At 54.5% G+C, this 15951-nt stretch overlaps 1 protein-coding gene across 1 annotated transcript; it reads left to right on the top strand.

Moving 5' to 3' along the window:
- Positions 1 to 12: 12 nt before the first annotated feature.
- Positions 13 to 15000, top strand: PMPCA (peptidase, mitochondrial processing subunit alpha). Its single transcript, XM_039461269.2, has 13 exons — positions 13 to 100; positions 1658 to 1860; positions 2146 to 2225; positions 2460 to 2542; positions 4658 to 4752; positions 5965 to 6065; positions 6895 to 7158; positions 8592 to 8684; positions 8877 to 8995; positions 9453 to 9543; positions 9652 to 9714; positions 12163 to 12307; positions 14332 to 15000. Exons 1-13 carry the CDS (start codon positions 30 to 32, stop codon positions 14499 to 14501), a joined length of 1578 nt encoding a protein of 525 aa, XP_039317203.2. The 5' UTR covers positions 13 to 29; the 3' UTR covers positions 14502 to 15000.
- Positions 15001 to 15951: the final 951 nt, after the last annotated feature.

The raw sequence follows: 15951 nt of genomic DNA, 5'->3' as shown, positions 1-15951 counted from the left end.
ACGACAGAAGCAGGGGGCGGAGACTCAACATGGCGGCTGTGGTGATGGCGGCGTCGCGGTTGCTGCGGGACTCGGGTTCTTGGGGCCGCTCGCGGTTGAGGTGAGCCAGAGGCGAGCCGTGCTTCGGCCTGGGGCCGGGGCGGCTCGAGTCTTCCCGGACGCTTCGTCTTTGGTTTCCGTAGAAGACACGGCGTCCGTCGAACGGGCTTCCACTTGGGGACACTGTCGGCGTCCCCGAGGCGACGGGAACCCTGCCCTGTCTTGGGCCTCCAGCCCGGGCGCGCAGTCCCATCTGTCTCTCTTCTCCTGGCTACCGGGTCCTCTCCCTCCCTCACCTCCCGGGCCGACGGGCCTTGTCCAAGGCCCTGTCTCGTCTCTGCCCCTTCGCTTCTCCTGCGGCGTGCTCTCTCTGGAGGCTGAACCGGCGGGGGCCCAGCTCTGTTAGAACCGCAGGGTTCTGACACCAGAGTCCAGACTCTCGTTTGCGGCGCTCTGTCCGCTGGTCTGTTGATCCCTGACGTTTGAGGACCTTTTCCGTCCCCACCGCTCCTCCTGCCCAAGTGGCCGAGCCTGCCTTTCCCCACGCTGGAACTTTCTTCCGGCAGTACAGGCATCGCCCCTCCCCACACAACGAGCGGTTTTTCAGGGGTGCGGAGGTGTTGCCCCCAGGAGATGGATACAGCCAGGAGCGTGAACAAAATATCGGCAATCGTGCAAATGCTTTGGCTTAAAGAAGCAGCCTTTGGTGATAGAAAACAGGAAAGGCCGAGAGCGATGGCTCACGCCTGTAATCCCTGCACTTGTGGGACACCGCGGCGGACGGATCTCTAGATGAAGGGTTCGAGACCATCCTGGCCAACATGGTGAAATCCCGTCTCTACTAAAAACACAAAAATTATCTGGGTGTAGTGGTACGCGCCTGTAGTCCCAGCTACTCGGGAGGCTGAGGCGGGAGAATCGCTTGAACCCGGGAGGTGGAGGTTTCATTGAGCTGTGATCGTGCCACTGAACTTCCAGCCTGGAAACAGAGCGAGACTCCGTCTCAAAAAAAAGAAAAGAACAGGAAAGAGTAGACTGATGAGGGGAGCCCTCTCTGAGGGTGACATTTAAGGGAAGAGATGAAGAAATGGAAGAAGGGGTAGGCGTGGGCAAAGGGCAAGGCCTCGAACAGCGAAGATGGTTTGGGGGTGATGAGTCACATGTGTTCCAGGAATTGACAGAAGAATCAGTTGACCACGACCTGTAGGGTTCTGGGGGGTTCAGGAGATGAGTGTGGAGAGGGAGACAGAGGCCAAGTTACACCCCGCCTTTGGACTAGGGTAATAAGGGGTGTGGTTTCTATCTAAGACCTCAAGGATCCTGTTGAGGGCTTTATGTGTACAGACTGCACTTTTGGAGCGCGTTGATGTTAATAAGCCCTGTTTTACAGAGAAGGCAACTAAGACCCAAAGGGTGGAATCAGCTTGTTCCAGGTCCCGTGGATGAGCCTGTCTCTGTTGTCAGCCTCTGCTGTCTTCCAAAATCTGTAGAAATAAGTCCTTTAGAAAGGCAGATGTTCACTTTCAACGCAGGCAAAACAAAACTAACTTCACCTGAGAGGGCATCGCCGGTTTGTGGTCCCAAGCCTGCTGTGACTGGGCTGCTTTCTCTGTTTCAGGTTTGGGCCTCCTGCGCACAGACGGTTCAGTAGTGGTGGTGCCTATCCCAACATCCCCCTCTCTTCTCCCTTGCCTGGAGTACCCAAGCCTATTTTTGCTACAGTTGATGGACAGGAAAAGTTTGAAACCAAAGTCACCACATTGGATAATGGGCTTCGCGTGGCATCTCAAAATAAGTTTGGACAGTTTTGTACAGTAGGAAGTAAGTACTGTGGTGCTGTGGGTGCCCTGCTGTTTGAACATGCACAAGCTTTAGTGGACTGTTGGTTAGTGGGTTAGTGTCCATTGTGAGCTGTACCCTGAATGGAAACAAAGTGTATGATTTCATCAATGTTGACTTACACATACACCTGTGAAACCGTCAGCAGCACAATCATACTCGTGTAATTAAATCTGATCATAGCATATTGAAATTTTAAAATGTTTCTCTTGATAAATCTTATTTTGAATATCTGACTTAACCTGTCAATTTTCTTTTTACTACTAGTTCTTATTAATTCAGGATCAAGATATGAAGCAAAATATCTTAGTGGAATTGCTCACTTTTTGGAAAAATTGGCATTTTCGGTCAGTGTCCAGTTTTGTAATTTTTTAGACTCTATTTTTGAAGGATGTTTGAAGTTTTTCTTCTTTTAATGGTTATTTTAATAAACTATTAAGTTGCTAAATTAATGCTAATAGAAGACTTACGTTAAAAGAATTTTTCTGTGTGTTTTGAAAGCAAAAGTAAATTTTAAAAATAATTATATTTTAGGGACAGGCTGGATTGCTTACCTAGGTTTTCTTATTTATTTTTACTAGTCTACTGCTCGATTTGACAGCAAAGATGAAATTCTGCTTACATTGGAAAAGCATGGGGGTATTTGTGACTGCCAGACATCAAGGTACACCATCTTTTACGTACGAATTGACTTCGTGTCTGTATGAACTGACCTCATCGTTGGTCAGATTCCCTCTGAGCCCCTCCCATCGGAGAGGCTGTGGAGATTCATGGGGAGAAGTGAGCCCCATCCTGGATGGAGAGTTGGGTGGGCAGCGCTTCACAGAGAAGCACAGTCCCCAGGAATCCATTTCACACCCGTCGTTGATCTGGGCTGTTGGCTGTATGTCAGGGATGTAGAGCAGGCCCTGTCCCCAGGTAGAGCACAGGGCCTTGCATACGTACTGCACCCAGTAGCCAAGGGTGGTAGGAGCCAGGAGGATGAGCAGCTGGAGTTGCTCTGGAGTTGGAAGGGAATCATAGAAAACGCAGGATTGGGCGGGTTCCAAAGGAGTTTGCTAGACACAGTGGGCAAAAGGCATTCCCAACCAGGAGATAGCAGGGGCCAAGGCTCCAAGCTAGGGAGGTGCTGGCTGCTTGGTGGAGGGAGGGCAGTGTTGCCTGGAGCACGGTGGAGTGGTCTTGGCACGCCAGGTGAGGAGCTTGTTCAGAAAGCGATGGGCGATGTGAGATGGGTGGATACAGGTCACAGATTTTTTAAATGGTTGATTATTTAAGTTTGAATGCTAAAAAAATTACACACAAAAGACATGTGGCCGGGCATGGTGGCTCACTCCTGTAATCCCAGCACTTTGGGAGGCCGAGGCGGGGGGATCACGAGGTCAAGGGATGGAGACCATTCTGGCCAACATGGTGAAACCCCGTCTCTACTAAAAATACAAAAATTAGCCAGGCGTGGTGGCATGCGCCTGTGGTCTCAGCTACTCGGGAGGCCGGGTGGAAGAATCGCTTGGACCCAGGAGGCAGAGGTTGCAGTGAGCCAAGATTGTGCCACTGTACTCCAGCCTGGTGACAGAGCAAGACTTTGTCTCAAAAAAAGAAATAAAAAACACATTAAATGCTAAGAATTAAGTTAGCTTGGAGATAACATACATTCTAAAACAAGGCTTCTTGATACCCCTGCCTCCCGGCCGCCCCTGCCTGGCGTGTGAGGTCCTCCCACTCTTGCCTTGCATTTTACTCCTCCCAGATGAACACCTTCTCCGGCCAGGTGGCCGGTGTCCTGACTCAGACCCAGCCCCTCGCCCTCAGCTCAGGCTTTTGCTCCTGCCATTCTCCCCAGGTGGGCCGGGGTCACTGCGACTGGCTCCTCTTCAGGGTGAAAGGCCCAACCAAGTCTCTTCAGAGGCAGTGGTGACCGCATCCTGCCTCCCACGCTCCCTCTTCTTCGTGGCTGTTGTGTCTGTTCTGCATGGTCTCACTTGATCACACTTGATCTCAGATCACCCCACGATTCCGTGCCTGCTCCACGGACTCTGCGCTTCTGACTGCAGTGTCTCATGCTGTGAACAGATATTAAATCAGGACAGGGCCGGGCGCGGTGGCTCAAGCCTGTAATCCCAGCACTTTGGGAGGCCGAGGCGGGTGGATCACGAGGTCAAGAGATCGAGACCATCGCGGTCAACATAGTGAAACCCCGTCTCTACTAAAAATACAAAAAATTAGCTGGGCATGGTGGCGCATGCCTGTAATCCCAGCTACTCAGGAGGCTGAGGCAGGAGAATTGCCTGAACCCAGGAGGCGGAGGTTGCGGTGAGCCGAGATCGTGCCATTGCACTCCAGCCTGGGTAACAGGAGCGGAACTCTGTCTCAAAAAAAATAAATAAATAAATAAATAAATAAATAAATAAATAAATCAGGACAGAAGCTCCATACGAGCCAGCCATTGCTGTCCCTTGAGCCATCCAAGCCCGGGCATGTTTCCACACTGACCAGTGGGGTTCGTTCAGGAAACGGGAGGCTGGGATGAAACACTTCACCTTTTGAGAGAGACTGCAGTTACAAAAACCTCTTTCAGGAGTGCCTCCATTTTGACTGAAGTTGTGTGTAGCTGTGAGTCCTGCCTCCCAAGCATTTACACCTTAAGACAGGAAAAGGGACAGGGAAAAATGTCTGTTGGTCCCCAACAAAAGGGTAGGAAGTGCCCCCTGGCATGGCAGGCCTGTTCAGTGGAGTGTGAGCTCAGGACCCGGCATTGCCGGTTTGTTTTTTCTTCTAGAGACACTACCATGTATGCTGTGTCTGCTGACAGTAAAGGCTTGGACACGGTGGTCGGCTTACTGGCTGATGTGGTTCTGCAGCCCCGGCTAACAGGTGTGGATCCCAGCTGCTGGCGTTTGAGGTGGGCCTGGATGTAGGGAAGACCAGAAAGGTTTGTGGAGGCGCTGCAGCTGTGAGGAAGAGCTCTGTTATTGGAGCTTTAGACCAACACAGAGTGATGGCGAGATCCCCGAGCAGCAGGGCTGGGGCTGGGCACGGTGGCTCACCTGGAATCCCAGGACTTTGGGAGACTCGGGCAGGTAGATCACTTGAGCTCAGGAGTTTGAGACCAGCCTGGGCAACGTGGCGAAACCCTGTCTCAACAAAAAAGATAAAAGAATTTACTGGGCGTGGTTGCTTCTAGTCCCAGCTACTCAGGAGGCTGAGGCAGGAGAATCACTTGAACCCAGGAGTGAGGTTGCAGTGAACGGAGATCACGCCATCGCATTCCACCCTGAGTGACAGAGTGAGTCTGTGTCTCCAAAAAAGACAAAAAGAAACAGAGGCACAGACAGACGTCAGGGGCGCTGGGGTTACAGCACAGATGTCGGGGTGCTGGGGTTACAGCACGGACAGACATCAGGGGCGCTGGGGTTACATCACGGACAGACGTCGGGGTGCCGGGGTTACAGCACGGACAGACGTCAGGGGCCCTGGGGTTACAGCACGGACAGACAGACGTTGGGGCGCTGGGGTTACAGCACGGACAGACGTCAGGGGCGCTGGGGTTACAGCACGGACAGGTGTTGGGTGCTGGGGTTACCAGCTGATTTTTGTATTTTTAGTAGAGATGGGGTTTCACAGTGTTGGCTAGGCTGGTCTTGAACTCTTGACCTCAGGTAATCCACCTGCCTTAGCCTCCCAAAGTGCTGGGATTACAGGCGTGAGCCACCATCCCCGGCGTGTGCCTCTCTTTCTAAGCACCTCAGTGTCTGCTCTTGTGTCCTCATAGCAGCACCTGGGATGAACAGGTCAGTGTCCTCAGTGCCTTTCACCAGCAGGGAAGCCAGAGCTTAGCAGGTCCACGTGGTTGCCTTGTGGCTGAGGTGCGATGAGAGGCCTAGGCCCCGGCCCCCCAGCTCCTCCTCCCCATGGCAGCCCCCCTCACTCATACAAGCACCCAGCCTGCCCCTAGATGAAGGCAGAGTGACTGCCAGCAGCCACCAACAAGCAAACACTCAGCCCAGCGCACAGGCTCCGGGTCACTGCTGTGTTCGTCATCTGTGCCTGTGCAGACTGAGCCCTCATCTTTGGGTTCTCTTGCAGATGAAGAGGTGGAGATGACGCGGATGGCGGTCCAGTTTGAGCTGGAGGACCTGAACATGCGGCCCGACCCAGAGCCCCTCCTCACCGAGATGATTCACGAAGTAAAACATCAAACTGGCGAATGCCCCCGCATCCCGATCAGTGGCACCGGGCGGTGGGAGGGGCTGCTTGCCTCCTTGCAGGTTATGGGTGTGCACAGAACAGTGCAGTTTTTGTTTTTTGAGCTGAGATCTCTCCATATTGCCTGCACTGGTCTTGCAGTCCTGGGCTCAGCTCAGGTGATCCTGCCGCCTCTGCCTCCCAGGTATCTGGGATTATAGGCATGGGCCACTGCGCCCAGCTTAGAACATTCTTGTTGTTTCAGACAGTTTCGTTCTTGTTGCCCGGGCTAGAGTGCAGTGGCGCAATCCCAGCTCACTGCAAACTCTGCCTCCTGGCCTCAAGCAATTCTCCTGCCTCAGCCTCCCGAGTAGCTAGGATTACAGGCACCCGCCACCGCGTTTGGCTAATTTTGTATTGTTAGTAGAGACGGGGTTTCTCCTTGTTCGTCAGGCTGGTCTTGAACTCCCAACCTCCCGACCTCAGGTGATCCGCCCTCCTCAGCTTCCCAAAGTGCTGGGATTACAGGCATGAGCCACCGCACCTGGCCCACTCTTGATTTCTGAGTCTGCTATTTATGCAGTGTTTGTATTTCCCAATTCTTACAGTAACTAGGTTTTACTTCAGTTAATCTTACGGTTTTTGTGAATTTTTATTCTCGACAGATTTTACTGTTTTTATAAATACACAGCCGCTGTTGCCAAACTGTAACTAAAATACCAGCTTGCATAGGGTTTTCCCAGGGCCCAGCCAGGGCGGGCGGCGGTGCCACTTGCCGGAGGAAGCCTGGCGTGCTGTCTCAGTCACCTGTGTCTGTCTCGTCCCCATCAGGCGGCTTACAGGGAGAACACAGTTGGCCTCCACCGGTTCTGCCCTGCAGAAAACATAGCCAAGATGAGCCGAGAAGTGCTGCATTCCTACCTGAGGAACTACTACACCCCCGACCGCATGGTGCTGGCCGGCGTGGGTGTGGAGCACGAGCAGCTGGTGGGGTGTGCCCACAAGTACCTCCTGGGGGTCCAGCCGGCCTGGGGCAGCGTGGAGGCCGTGGATGTCGACAGATCCGTGGCCCAGTACACTGGGGGGATTGTCAAGGTGATATGGCGGGAACATCTCACGGCCTCTGGTGGTAGACGCGTCCCTGGGCCCGTGTCCTGGTGTGCTTTGTGTCGATTCTGAGGTGGACTGGCCTTGTGGCTTTGCCTGACCACGCACTGCGGTTCATAGCAGGGCATGGCCTGTGTCCCCTGCCGAGGGTGTTTGCTCGCCGCTGGGCCCAAGTGCAGTGCCCCCCACCCCCGCAGAAGGTGGGTGCCGTTCTTCCCTCAAGGGGGTGGATCTGCAGGGCCTGCATTGCATTTTTTTTTTTTTTTTTTGGAGATGGAGTCTCACTCTGTCACCCAGGCTGGAGTGCAGTGGTGTGATCTCAGCTCACTAAAACCTCCACCAGCTTCAAACAATTCTCCTGCCTTCGCCTCCCGAGTAGCTGGGATTACAGGTGCCCATCACCACAGCCGATTAATTTTTATATTTTTAGTAAAGACGTGATTTCACTATGTTGGCCAGGCTGGTCTTGAGCTTCTGAGCTCATGATCCGCCTGCCTTGGCCTCCCAAAGTGCTGGGATTATAGGCGTGAGCCACTGGGCCCAGCTTGGTATTTTTTTATTATTATTATTTTTTGAAATGGGTCCCACTCTGTTACCCAGGCTGGAGCACATTGGTGCTGTTGTAGCAGACTGCAGCCTCAGCTTCCTGGGCTCAAGCAGTCCACCCATCTCAGCCTCCCGAGTAGCTAGGACTATAGGCGCACATTACCACATTCAGTTAATTTGGAGTTTTTTTTTTTTTTGAGATGGAGTTTCGCTCTCGTTACCCAGACTGGAGTGCAATGGCGCGATCTCCGCTCACCGCAACCTCCGCCTCCTGGGTTCCGGCAATTCTCCTGCCTCAGCCTCCTGAGTAGCTGGGATTACAGGCACGCGCCACCACGTCCAGCTAATTTTTTGTATTTTTAGTAGAGACGGGGTTTCACCATGTTGACCAGGATGGTCTCGATCTCTTGACCTCGTGATCCACCCATCTCGGCCTCCCAAAGTGCTGGGATTACAGGCTTGAGCCACCGCGCCCGGCCTGGAGTTTTTTTGAGACAGGTCTCGCTGTATTGCCTTGGCTGGAGTGCAGTGGTGCGATCTTGGCTCACTGCAGCCTCTGCCTCCCGGCCTCAAGTGAGCCTCCTGCCTCAACCTCTTCGAGTAGCTGAGACTGCAGGTGTGTGCCACCATGCTTAGCTAACTTTTGTATTTTTGGTAGAAATAGTTACGCCATGTTGCCTAGTCTGATCTTGAACTCCTGGATTCAAGTGATCTGCCCACTGTGACTTCCCAAAGTGCTAGGATTGTAGGCGTGAGCCGCCGTGCCCGGCTGGCATTGGATTCCTGTGTAATCGCTCTGAACATGACCTGATCTGGGGTTTGCGCATCCTCGCTGTTTCTCACGTGGCGATGCTTGCTTGTTTTCTTGGTTACAGGTGGAAAGGGACATGTCCAACATCAGCCTGGGGCCGACCCCAGTCCCTGAGCTTACACACATCATGGTCGGACTGGAGAGCTGCTCCTTCCTGGTGAGTCTTAGAGCTGGGTCTGACGGTGCTCCTGACGCGGTGTGGGCTGCTCAGCCGGCTCTCCCTCGTCCCTGGGGTCTGACGGTGCTCCTGACGCGGTGTGGGCTGCTCAGCCGGCTCTCCCTCGTCCCTGGGGTCTGACGGTGCTCCTGACGCGGTGTGGGCTGCTCAGCTCTTTCCTCCGTCCTGCAGGAGGAGGACTTCATCCCTTTCGCTGTGCTGAACATGATGATGGGGGGAGGCGGCTCCTTCTCAGCTGGCGGGCCCGGCAAGGGCATGTTCTCCAGGCTCTACCTTAACGTGCTCAACAGGTTGGTTGCTCTTCTGTACCCTCAGGCCAGGCCAGGCGTGTGTTTGAACCGCGAGGCCGCCTTTGATGATTCTCCAGTTTCCTGTGACCTGATACTGGCGAGCCCTTTTTTTTTTTTTTTTTTTTTCCTGAGACGGAGTTTCGCTCTTGTTACCCAGGCTGGAGTGCAATGGCGCGATCTCGGCTCACCGCAACCTCCGCCTCCTGGGTTCAGGCAATTCTCCTGCCTCAGCCTCCTGGGTAGCTGGGATTATAGGCACGCGCCACCATGCCCAGCTAATTTTTTGTATGTTTTAGTAGAGACGGGGTTTCACCATGTTGACCAGGTTGATCTCGGATCTCTCGACCTTGTGATCCACCCGCCTCGGCCTCCCAAAGTGCTGGGATTACAGGCTTGAGCCACCGCGCCCGGCTTGGCGAGCCCTTTTTAACCTCTCGTGACCCTTAATGTCCTCCAGGCACCACTGGATGTATAACGCGACCTCCTATCACCACAGCTACGAGGACACTGGCCTCCTGTGCATCCATGCCAGTGCTGACCCGAGACAGGTGAGGGCTCCGCCTGCCACGTCCTCCAAGCGGCTGCCCTTCCCGACCTGGGCGTCCCTGGCCTAACGGGTCAGCGGGCCACACTCTCCGTTTTGCCCTTCTTCGCAGGTTCGAGAGATGGTAGAAATCATCACAAAGGAGTTTATTTTAATGGGCGGAACGGTGGACGAGGTAGGTGAGGTGTGGCGCCGGCCCCAGGCATGCCCATGGTGTCTGACAGGAGACAGCCGCGTCGTAGGAGTGGCTACCTGTGGGCCTGGTCCCCGAGCTTCAGGGCCAAGGTCCCGGCAGGGCAGGGCGGCCAAGGAAGCCCAGCCTAGGGCTGAGCTGCTCCACCCGGGAGCCCACTGGGGCTGTTCTTCCCTGAAAACAGACCAGTGCCCTCCCCCAGCGCTGGGTCCCCTTCCTCTTCCTCTGAGCCACTGTGTGAGTCATGGGACCGACCACGTGACCCTTTCGGCTTTGCTAAGGAAAAGCTAGAGGAGTGTGGGGTCCTCCTCAGCCGCCCCTTCGAAGTGACTGTGGGGCGGGGAAGCAGCTGCCACAGGTGAGCTGCAGTGCTGGGTGTCTCCAGCCTTTCCTTGGCTCCATTTTAAGTTAGAAACTGTGTGTGTTTGCCAATTCTTTTCTTTTTCTTTGTTTTTTTTTTTTTTTTTTTTTTGAGATAACGTCTTGCTCTCTCGCTGAGGCTGGAGTGCAGTAGCTTGATCTAGGCTCATGCAGCCTCCGCCTCCCAGGTTCAAACGATTCTCCTGCCTGAGCACCTTGAGTAGCTGGGATTACAGGCACCCACCACCAGACCCAGCTAATTTTTGTATTTTTAGTAGAGATGGGGTTTCACCTTGTTGGCCAGGCTGGTCTGGAACTCCTGACCTCAGGTGATCTGCCAACCTCAACCTCCCAAGGTGCTGGGATTACAGGCGTGAGCCACTGTGCCTGCCTGTTTACTAATTGTTTTCAGGTTAGTTTTTGATGTTTTATATGTTTGGAAAACTTGTTTGGTACAGATAAGTAAGTTTTTTTTTTTTTGGGGGGGGACAGTCTTACTTTGTCTTCCAGGCTGGAGTGCAGTGGCGCGATCTCCGCTCACTGCAACCTCCGCCTCCCAGGTTCAGGTAATTCTCCTACCTCAGCCTCCTGAGTAGCTGGGATTACAGGTGTGTGTCACCACCTCTAGCTAATTTATTTTTTCCCCCTGAGGTGGAGATTTGCTCTGTTGCCTAGGCTGGAGTGCAGTGGTGCCGTCTCAGCTTACTACAGCCTCCGCCTCCTGGATTCAGGTGATTCTCCTACCTCAGCCTCCCAAGTAGCTGGGATTACAGGCACCTGCCACCACACGTGGCTAATTTTTGTATTTTTAGTAGAGATGGGGTTTCACCTTGTTGGCCAGGCTGGTCTCGAACTTCTGACTTCAGGTGATCCACCTACCTCGGCCTCTCAGGAAAAGAAGTGTTATTCAAGAAATAAAATTGTGTTTAAAATTACTCTTCAGTTGCACTAGTGCACTGCTAGAAACAGTTCTCTCCACTACTGTGAAATAAATATTGAAATATTTATTTGAAAGCCGGGCGCGGTGGCTCAAGCCTGTAATCCCAGCACTTTGGGAGGCCGAGGCAGGTGGATCACGAGGTCAACAGATCGAGACCATCCTGGTCAACATGGTGAAACCCCGTCTCTACTAAAAATACAAAAAACTAGCTGGGCGTGGTGGCGCGTGCCTGTAATCCCAGCTACATAGGAGGCTGAGGCAGGAGAATTGCCTGAGCCCGGGAGGCGGAGGTTGCAGTGAGCCGAGATCGCGCCATTGCACTCCAGCCTGGGTAACAAGAGCAAAACTCCGTCTCAAAAAAAAAAAAAAAAAGAAATATTTATTTGAAATAAATATCTTCATGTATTTTCCTGAAGTTGAAAAAGACCTGTCTAAATTAAAATTATTTTACTTAGAAAAAAAAAATTACTTAAAAAAACGGTAGAGAGGCCAGGTGCAGCCCTTTGGCAGACCAAGGTGGGGGATCACTCAAGCCTAGGAGTTCAAGACTGGCCTGGGCAACATGGCAAGATCCCATGTCTATTAAAAAATGTAGAACCTCCGAGGCCTGTCAGGTTTGGCGTTTGTTTCAGCGTGCTGGCTCCTGGATCTGCCAGCATGTCATTCTCAGCACCCCTGCCTGGGCCCTCCTCTCCCCGAGAACCTCTCAGGGGCGTTGCTAAACTCAGCTGTCTGGGCCCTGCACCAGGGCGTCTGGGGAAGCCCCAGAAACCGTTTCATTTATTTTCCCTCGACTTTGCCGTGTGGCCACTTTGGGGTCTAGGAGTTTACTGTGTACCCTCTCCTGCTGCGTGTCACGCAGTGAGAAGAAACTCAAGAGGCACATTTCTCCCTTACTTCGATTGTGGTAGAAGCCTGGTAACATGCAGCACAGCCCTTCCCTAGAAAACCTGAAGGGACACCGGCAGGGTTGCTTGTGACTTGGGCCTGGGACCCGGTACCTGGAGGAAGGCCCTTCCCTTTCTTCCTTTCAGCTTTGGGCAGGGAGATGGCCTTTTGCCATCGCGCGAGTAGGGAGGGAAGGCAGCAGGCGATGGATGTGCGCCCGCCTCACCTGACCCTGGCCCCAGGTGGAGCTGGAGCGAGCCAAGACGCAGCTCATGTCCATGCTGATGATGAACCTGGAGTCCAGGCCCGTGATCTTCGAGGACGTGGGGAGGCAGGTGCTGGCCACTCGCTCCAGGAAGCTGCCGCACGAGCTGTGCACGCTCATCCGTGAGTACCGAGGGGCAGTGTGGGTCTGCCGCGGGCCTCGGCCAGGCTCAGGGGCCGTCCCGCGCTTCTGCAGGCAGTGGTGGGCCCGTGCTGTGTCCACCACACCCGGACGCCAGGGCCTCTGCCTTTCGTCCTCACCAGGGGTGACCAGGGCAGCCAAGGGCAGGCTGTGGGGTTGCAGATCTGATCTCACTTCGTGGCCCCGCTGTGTACCTGTGGGCGCCTTGGCAGGTGAGCCCGCTCTTTGTGCCCCTGGAGGGTCTGTCGGTACTGCCCTGAGTTGCTAAAGAGGGCTCAGGTTAGTGGGTGAATGGGCTCGGTAGAGCACTGCCATGTTGTGTGAGGAGCAGCCGAGGCTTGGAATGGCACTGTGCCATGGTGGCTGTGGCAGGAGTCTCGGCTCCACGTTTCTTAGGAGTGACTTTGGGAGGTCTGAACTTCTCACGCTGTGTGCCAAGTCGTGTGTGCACGGGACTCTCCTGGGCCCCAGGCTCAAACCCCGGCACAAGCTGCTTAAGTTGGGGTGGCTCGGGCATATGGTGTCATCCGTGGGCATTTCCTGGCCAGGGTGGAGTCCTGTGGGGGACAGGCCCTCGCCCCCCGACCATGGGTCCTTGACCTTCCCACTCAGGAGCCCCTACTGAGACCCTCCAGCGAGTGCGCAGAAAACAGACCCACCTGGTCCCCATCACTCCTGTCCTGGGGTTCCTGGGTGCAGCCCTCCGTCCCCCTCTGTCTGACTCCACCTTCTTTCCATGCACCCCTTGGGGCTTGGGGTTTTTTCTGCAGACCCATTGTCAAGTTAACTCACGAGACAAGGAGTTCGTTCTTCTCTGAATATAACTCTTCTTGGGCCGGGCGCGGTGGCTCACGCCTGTAATTCCAGCACTTTGGGAGGCCGAGGCAGGTGGATCACAAGGTTAAGAGATCGAGGGGCCGGGCGCGGTGGCTCAAGCCTGTAATCCCAGCACTTTGGGAGGCCGAGGCGGGTGGATCACAAGGTCGAGAGATCGAGACCATCCTGGTCAACATGGTGAAACCCCGTCTCTACTAAAAATACAAAAAATTAGCTGGGCATGGTGGTGCGTGCCTGTAATCCCAGCTACTCAGGAGGCTGGGGCAGGAGAATTGCTTGAACCCAGGAGGCGGAGGTTGCGGTGAGCCGAGATCACGCCATTGCACTCCAGCCTGGGTAACAAGAGCGAAACTCCGTCTCGAAAAAAAAAAAAAAAAAAAAAAGAGATCGAGACCGTCCTGGTCAACATGATGAAACCCCGTCTCTACTAAAAATACAAAGCAATTAGCTGGGCATGGTGGCACATGCCTGTAATCCCAGCTACTCAGGAGGCTGAGGCAGGAGAATTGCCTGAACCCGGGAGGCGGAGGTTGCGGTGAGCCGAGATTGCGCCATTGCACTCCAGCCTGGGTAACGAGCGAAACTCCGTCTCAAAAAAAAAAAAACAAAAAAAAAAAACTCCTCTTGGGTGGGTGCATCCTGCATTGAAAAATCGTTTTTCTCCTAGTTGTTGACAGTCTTGCACTGTCACCCAGGCTGCAGTGCAATGGTGCAGTCTTGGTTTACTGCAACCTCTGCCTCCTAGGTTCAAGAGCTTCTCCTGCCCCGACCTCCCGAGTAGCTGGGATTACAGGCACCCACCATCGTGCCTGGCTAATATTTTGTATTTTTAGTAGAGGCAGGGTTTCACCATGTTGGCCAGGATGGTCTTGAACTCCTAACCTCGTGATCTGTCCTCCTCAGCCTCCCAAAGTGCTGGGATTACAGGTGTGAGCCACCACACCCGGCCAAAAATTGTTTTAAATCATTGCCACGTCCTCATTTAGTGAGCTCTCCCTTCTGGGCACACCCTTGGTCACAGCCAGTGACTGCCTTTGGGCCCAGGAGCCCCCAGAAGCAGTGCAGCGTGAGTGGGTGGCGCAGATCAGCCCCCCCATGCATTTAGTGACGTCGCCTTGGCGTGGAGGCTGTGGCACGTTTGTCTGACGCACGTTTGCCTCTGCACTAGGCAACGTGAAGCCGGAAGATGTGAAGAGAGTTGCTTCTAAGATGCTCCGAGGGAAGCCGGCAGTGGCCGCCCTGGGTGACCTGACCGACCTGCCCACTTACGAGCACATCCAGACCGCCCTGTCCAGCAAGGATGGGCGCCTGCCCAGGATGTACCGGCTCTTCCGGTAGAGCCGCCGCCTGGCCGGACGGACCCAGGAGCTGCCGCCAGAGCCCTTTCCGAGGCGTGTTAGTTTGAACGCAAATTGAGTGTAAGAAGCTGGCTGTGGAAACTGCACGCTGTCGCTGGCGTGCCCACACCGTTTGCGTTCCTTCGGGACTGAACGTGCCAGTCAGTGGGGTCAGTGCGCTCCGTGACCACCGCAAGCCGGGAAGCTGGTGAGGTGCCCAGTGCCGGGGCGTGGCTGCCATCAGGAGGCCGGGTCGGCCGGGTCCCCCTCGTCGGGCTCTTGGCACGTGCAGTCCTGCAGGGTCCTTGAGAGGAGCCGGCCCTGAGCGGGGAAACAGCCAAAGCCAGCCTATCCGAGCCTCCCAGAGGCCGCCGGGTTCCTGTGCAGGGAACCAGGACTCACTGACAAGACGGGATGAGGCAGGCCCAGCCTGCTCCGAGGAGCCCGGTCTGCGCGTGCACGCCCGCCTCCCTGGTAATAAAGAGCTGGCATTTTTCTTAGCACCGTGTTTTCCTTCTCGCCTGGGGAGGAGTGGTCTTAAAGACCGTCTGAATGGGCAGCTTTTCCAGAGTGGATCTTCCTGAGAGTCATCCGCTCTAACCCAGTATTGTGAAGCCTGTTCTTCCCCTGCGGATGTGCTGATTTCAGAGATGGTGCAGCGTGTACAGGGTGGAGTGACGGGGAAGCGGTAAGCGCAGCAAAGCCTGCAGGTGCTTTCCGGGTTGGAGCGTCCCCATGCCCAGGAGTGGCCGCAGATGGTGTTTCTGGAGCCCTGGAAGGCCGCAGGGCTTAGGGAGGAGCTGCTACAGGGTAACTTTTCGTGTGGTGTAAAAACTTGTACAAGTTAAAAGTTGTAACGTGGTTCTCAGATGTCCATAGAAACCCTGGAGGCTGCCGGGCGCGGTGGCTCACGCCTGTAATCCCAGCACTTTGGGAGGTCGAGGCGGGTGGATCACGAGGTCGAGAGATCGAGACCATCCTGGTCAACAAGGTGAAACCCCGTCTCTACTAAAAATACAAAAATTAGCTGGGCATGGTGGTGCATGCCTGTAATCCCAGCTACTCAGGGGGCTGAGGCAGGAGAATTGCCTGAACCCAGGAGGCGGAGGTTGCAGTGAGTCGAGATAGCGCCATTGCACTCCAGCCTGGGTAAGAAGAGCGAAACTCTGTCTCAAAAAAAAAAAAAAAAAAAAAAAAAAGAAACCCTGGAGGCTCCAAGGGGTGGTGGGGGGTTGGGGCCTGGGAACCTGCATGGGCTGCCTTGGCCGGTTCCAGTGCTGCCATAGTCCGGGGTGGCTCCCTGCACACCTGAGTCGTGGACTGCACAGAGCTGTGTGGCATCATTTGTCAGGAGAACAGTCTCTGCTCATGCTTTTGAGTAAGTAGCTGAGAAGCCTGGCCTCTTTGCAGGACAGATGGCAGAGGGAGTGGATATTTTCAGGAAGTAAAAC

This window comes from Saimiri boliviensis, chromosome 2, assembly GCF_048565385.1.
Source record: "Saimiri boliviensis isolate mSaiBol1 chromosome 2, mSaiBol1.pri, whole genome shotgun sequence".
NCBI classification, from domain to species: Eukaryota; Metazoa; Chordata; class Mammalia; order Primates; family Cebidae; genus Saimiri; species Saimiri boliviensis.
The sequence above is the reverse complement of the archived record's forward strand: the minus strand, read 5'-3'. Positions and strand labels throughout refer to the sequence as shown.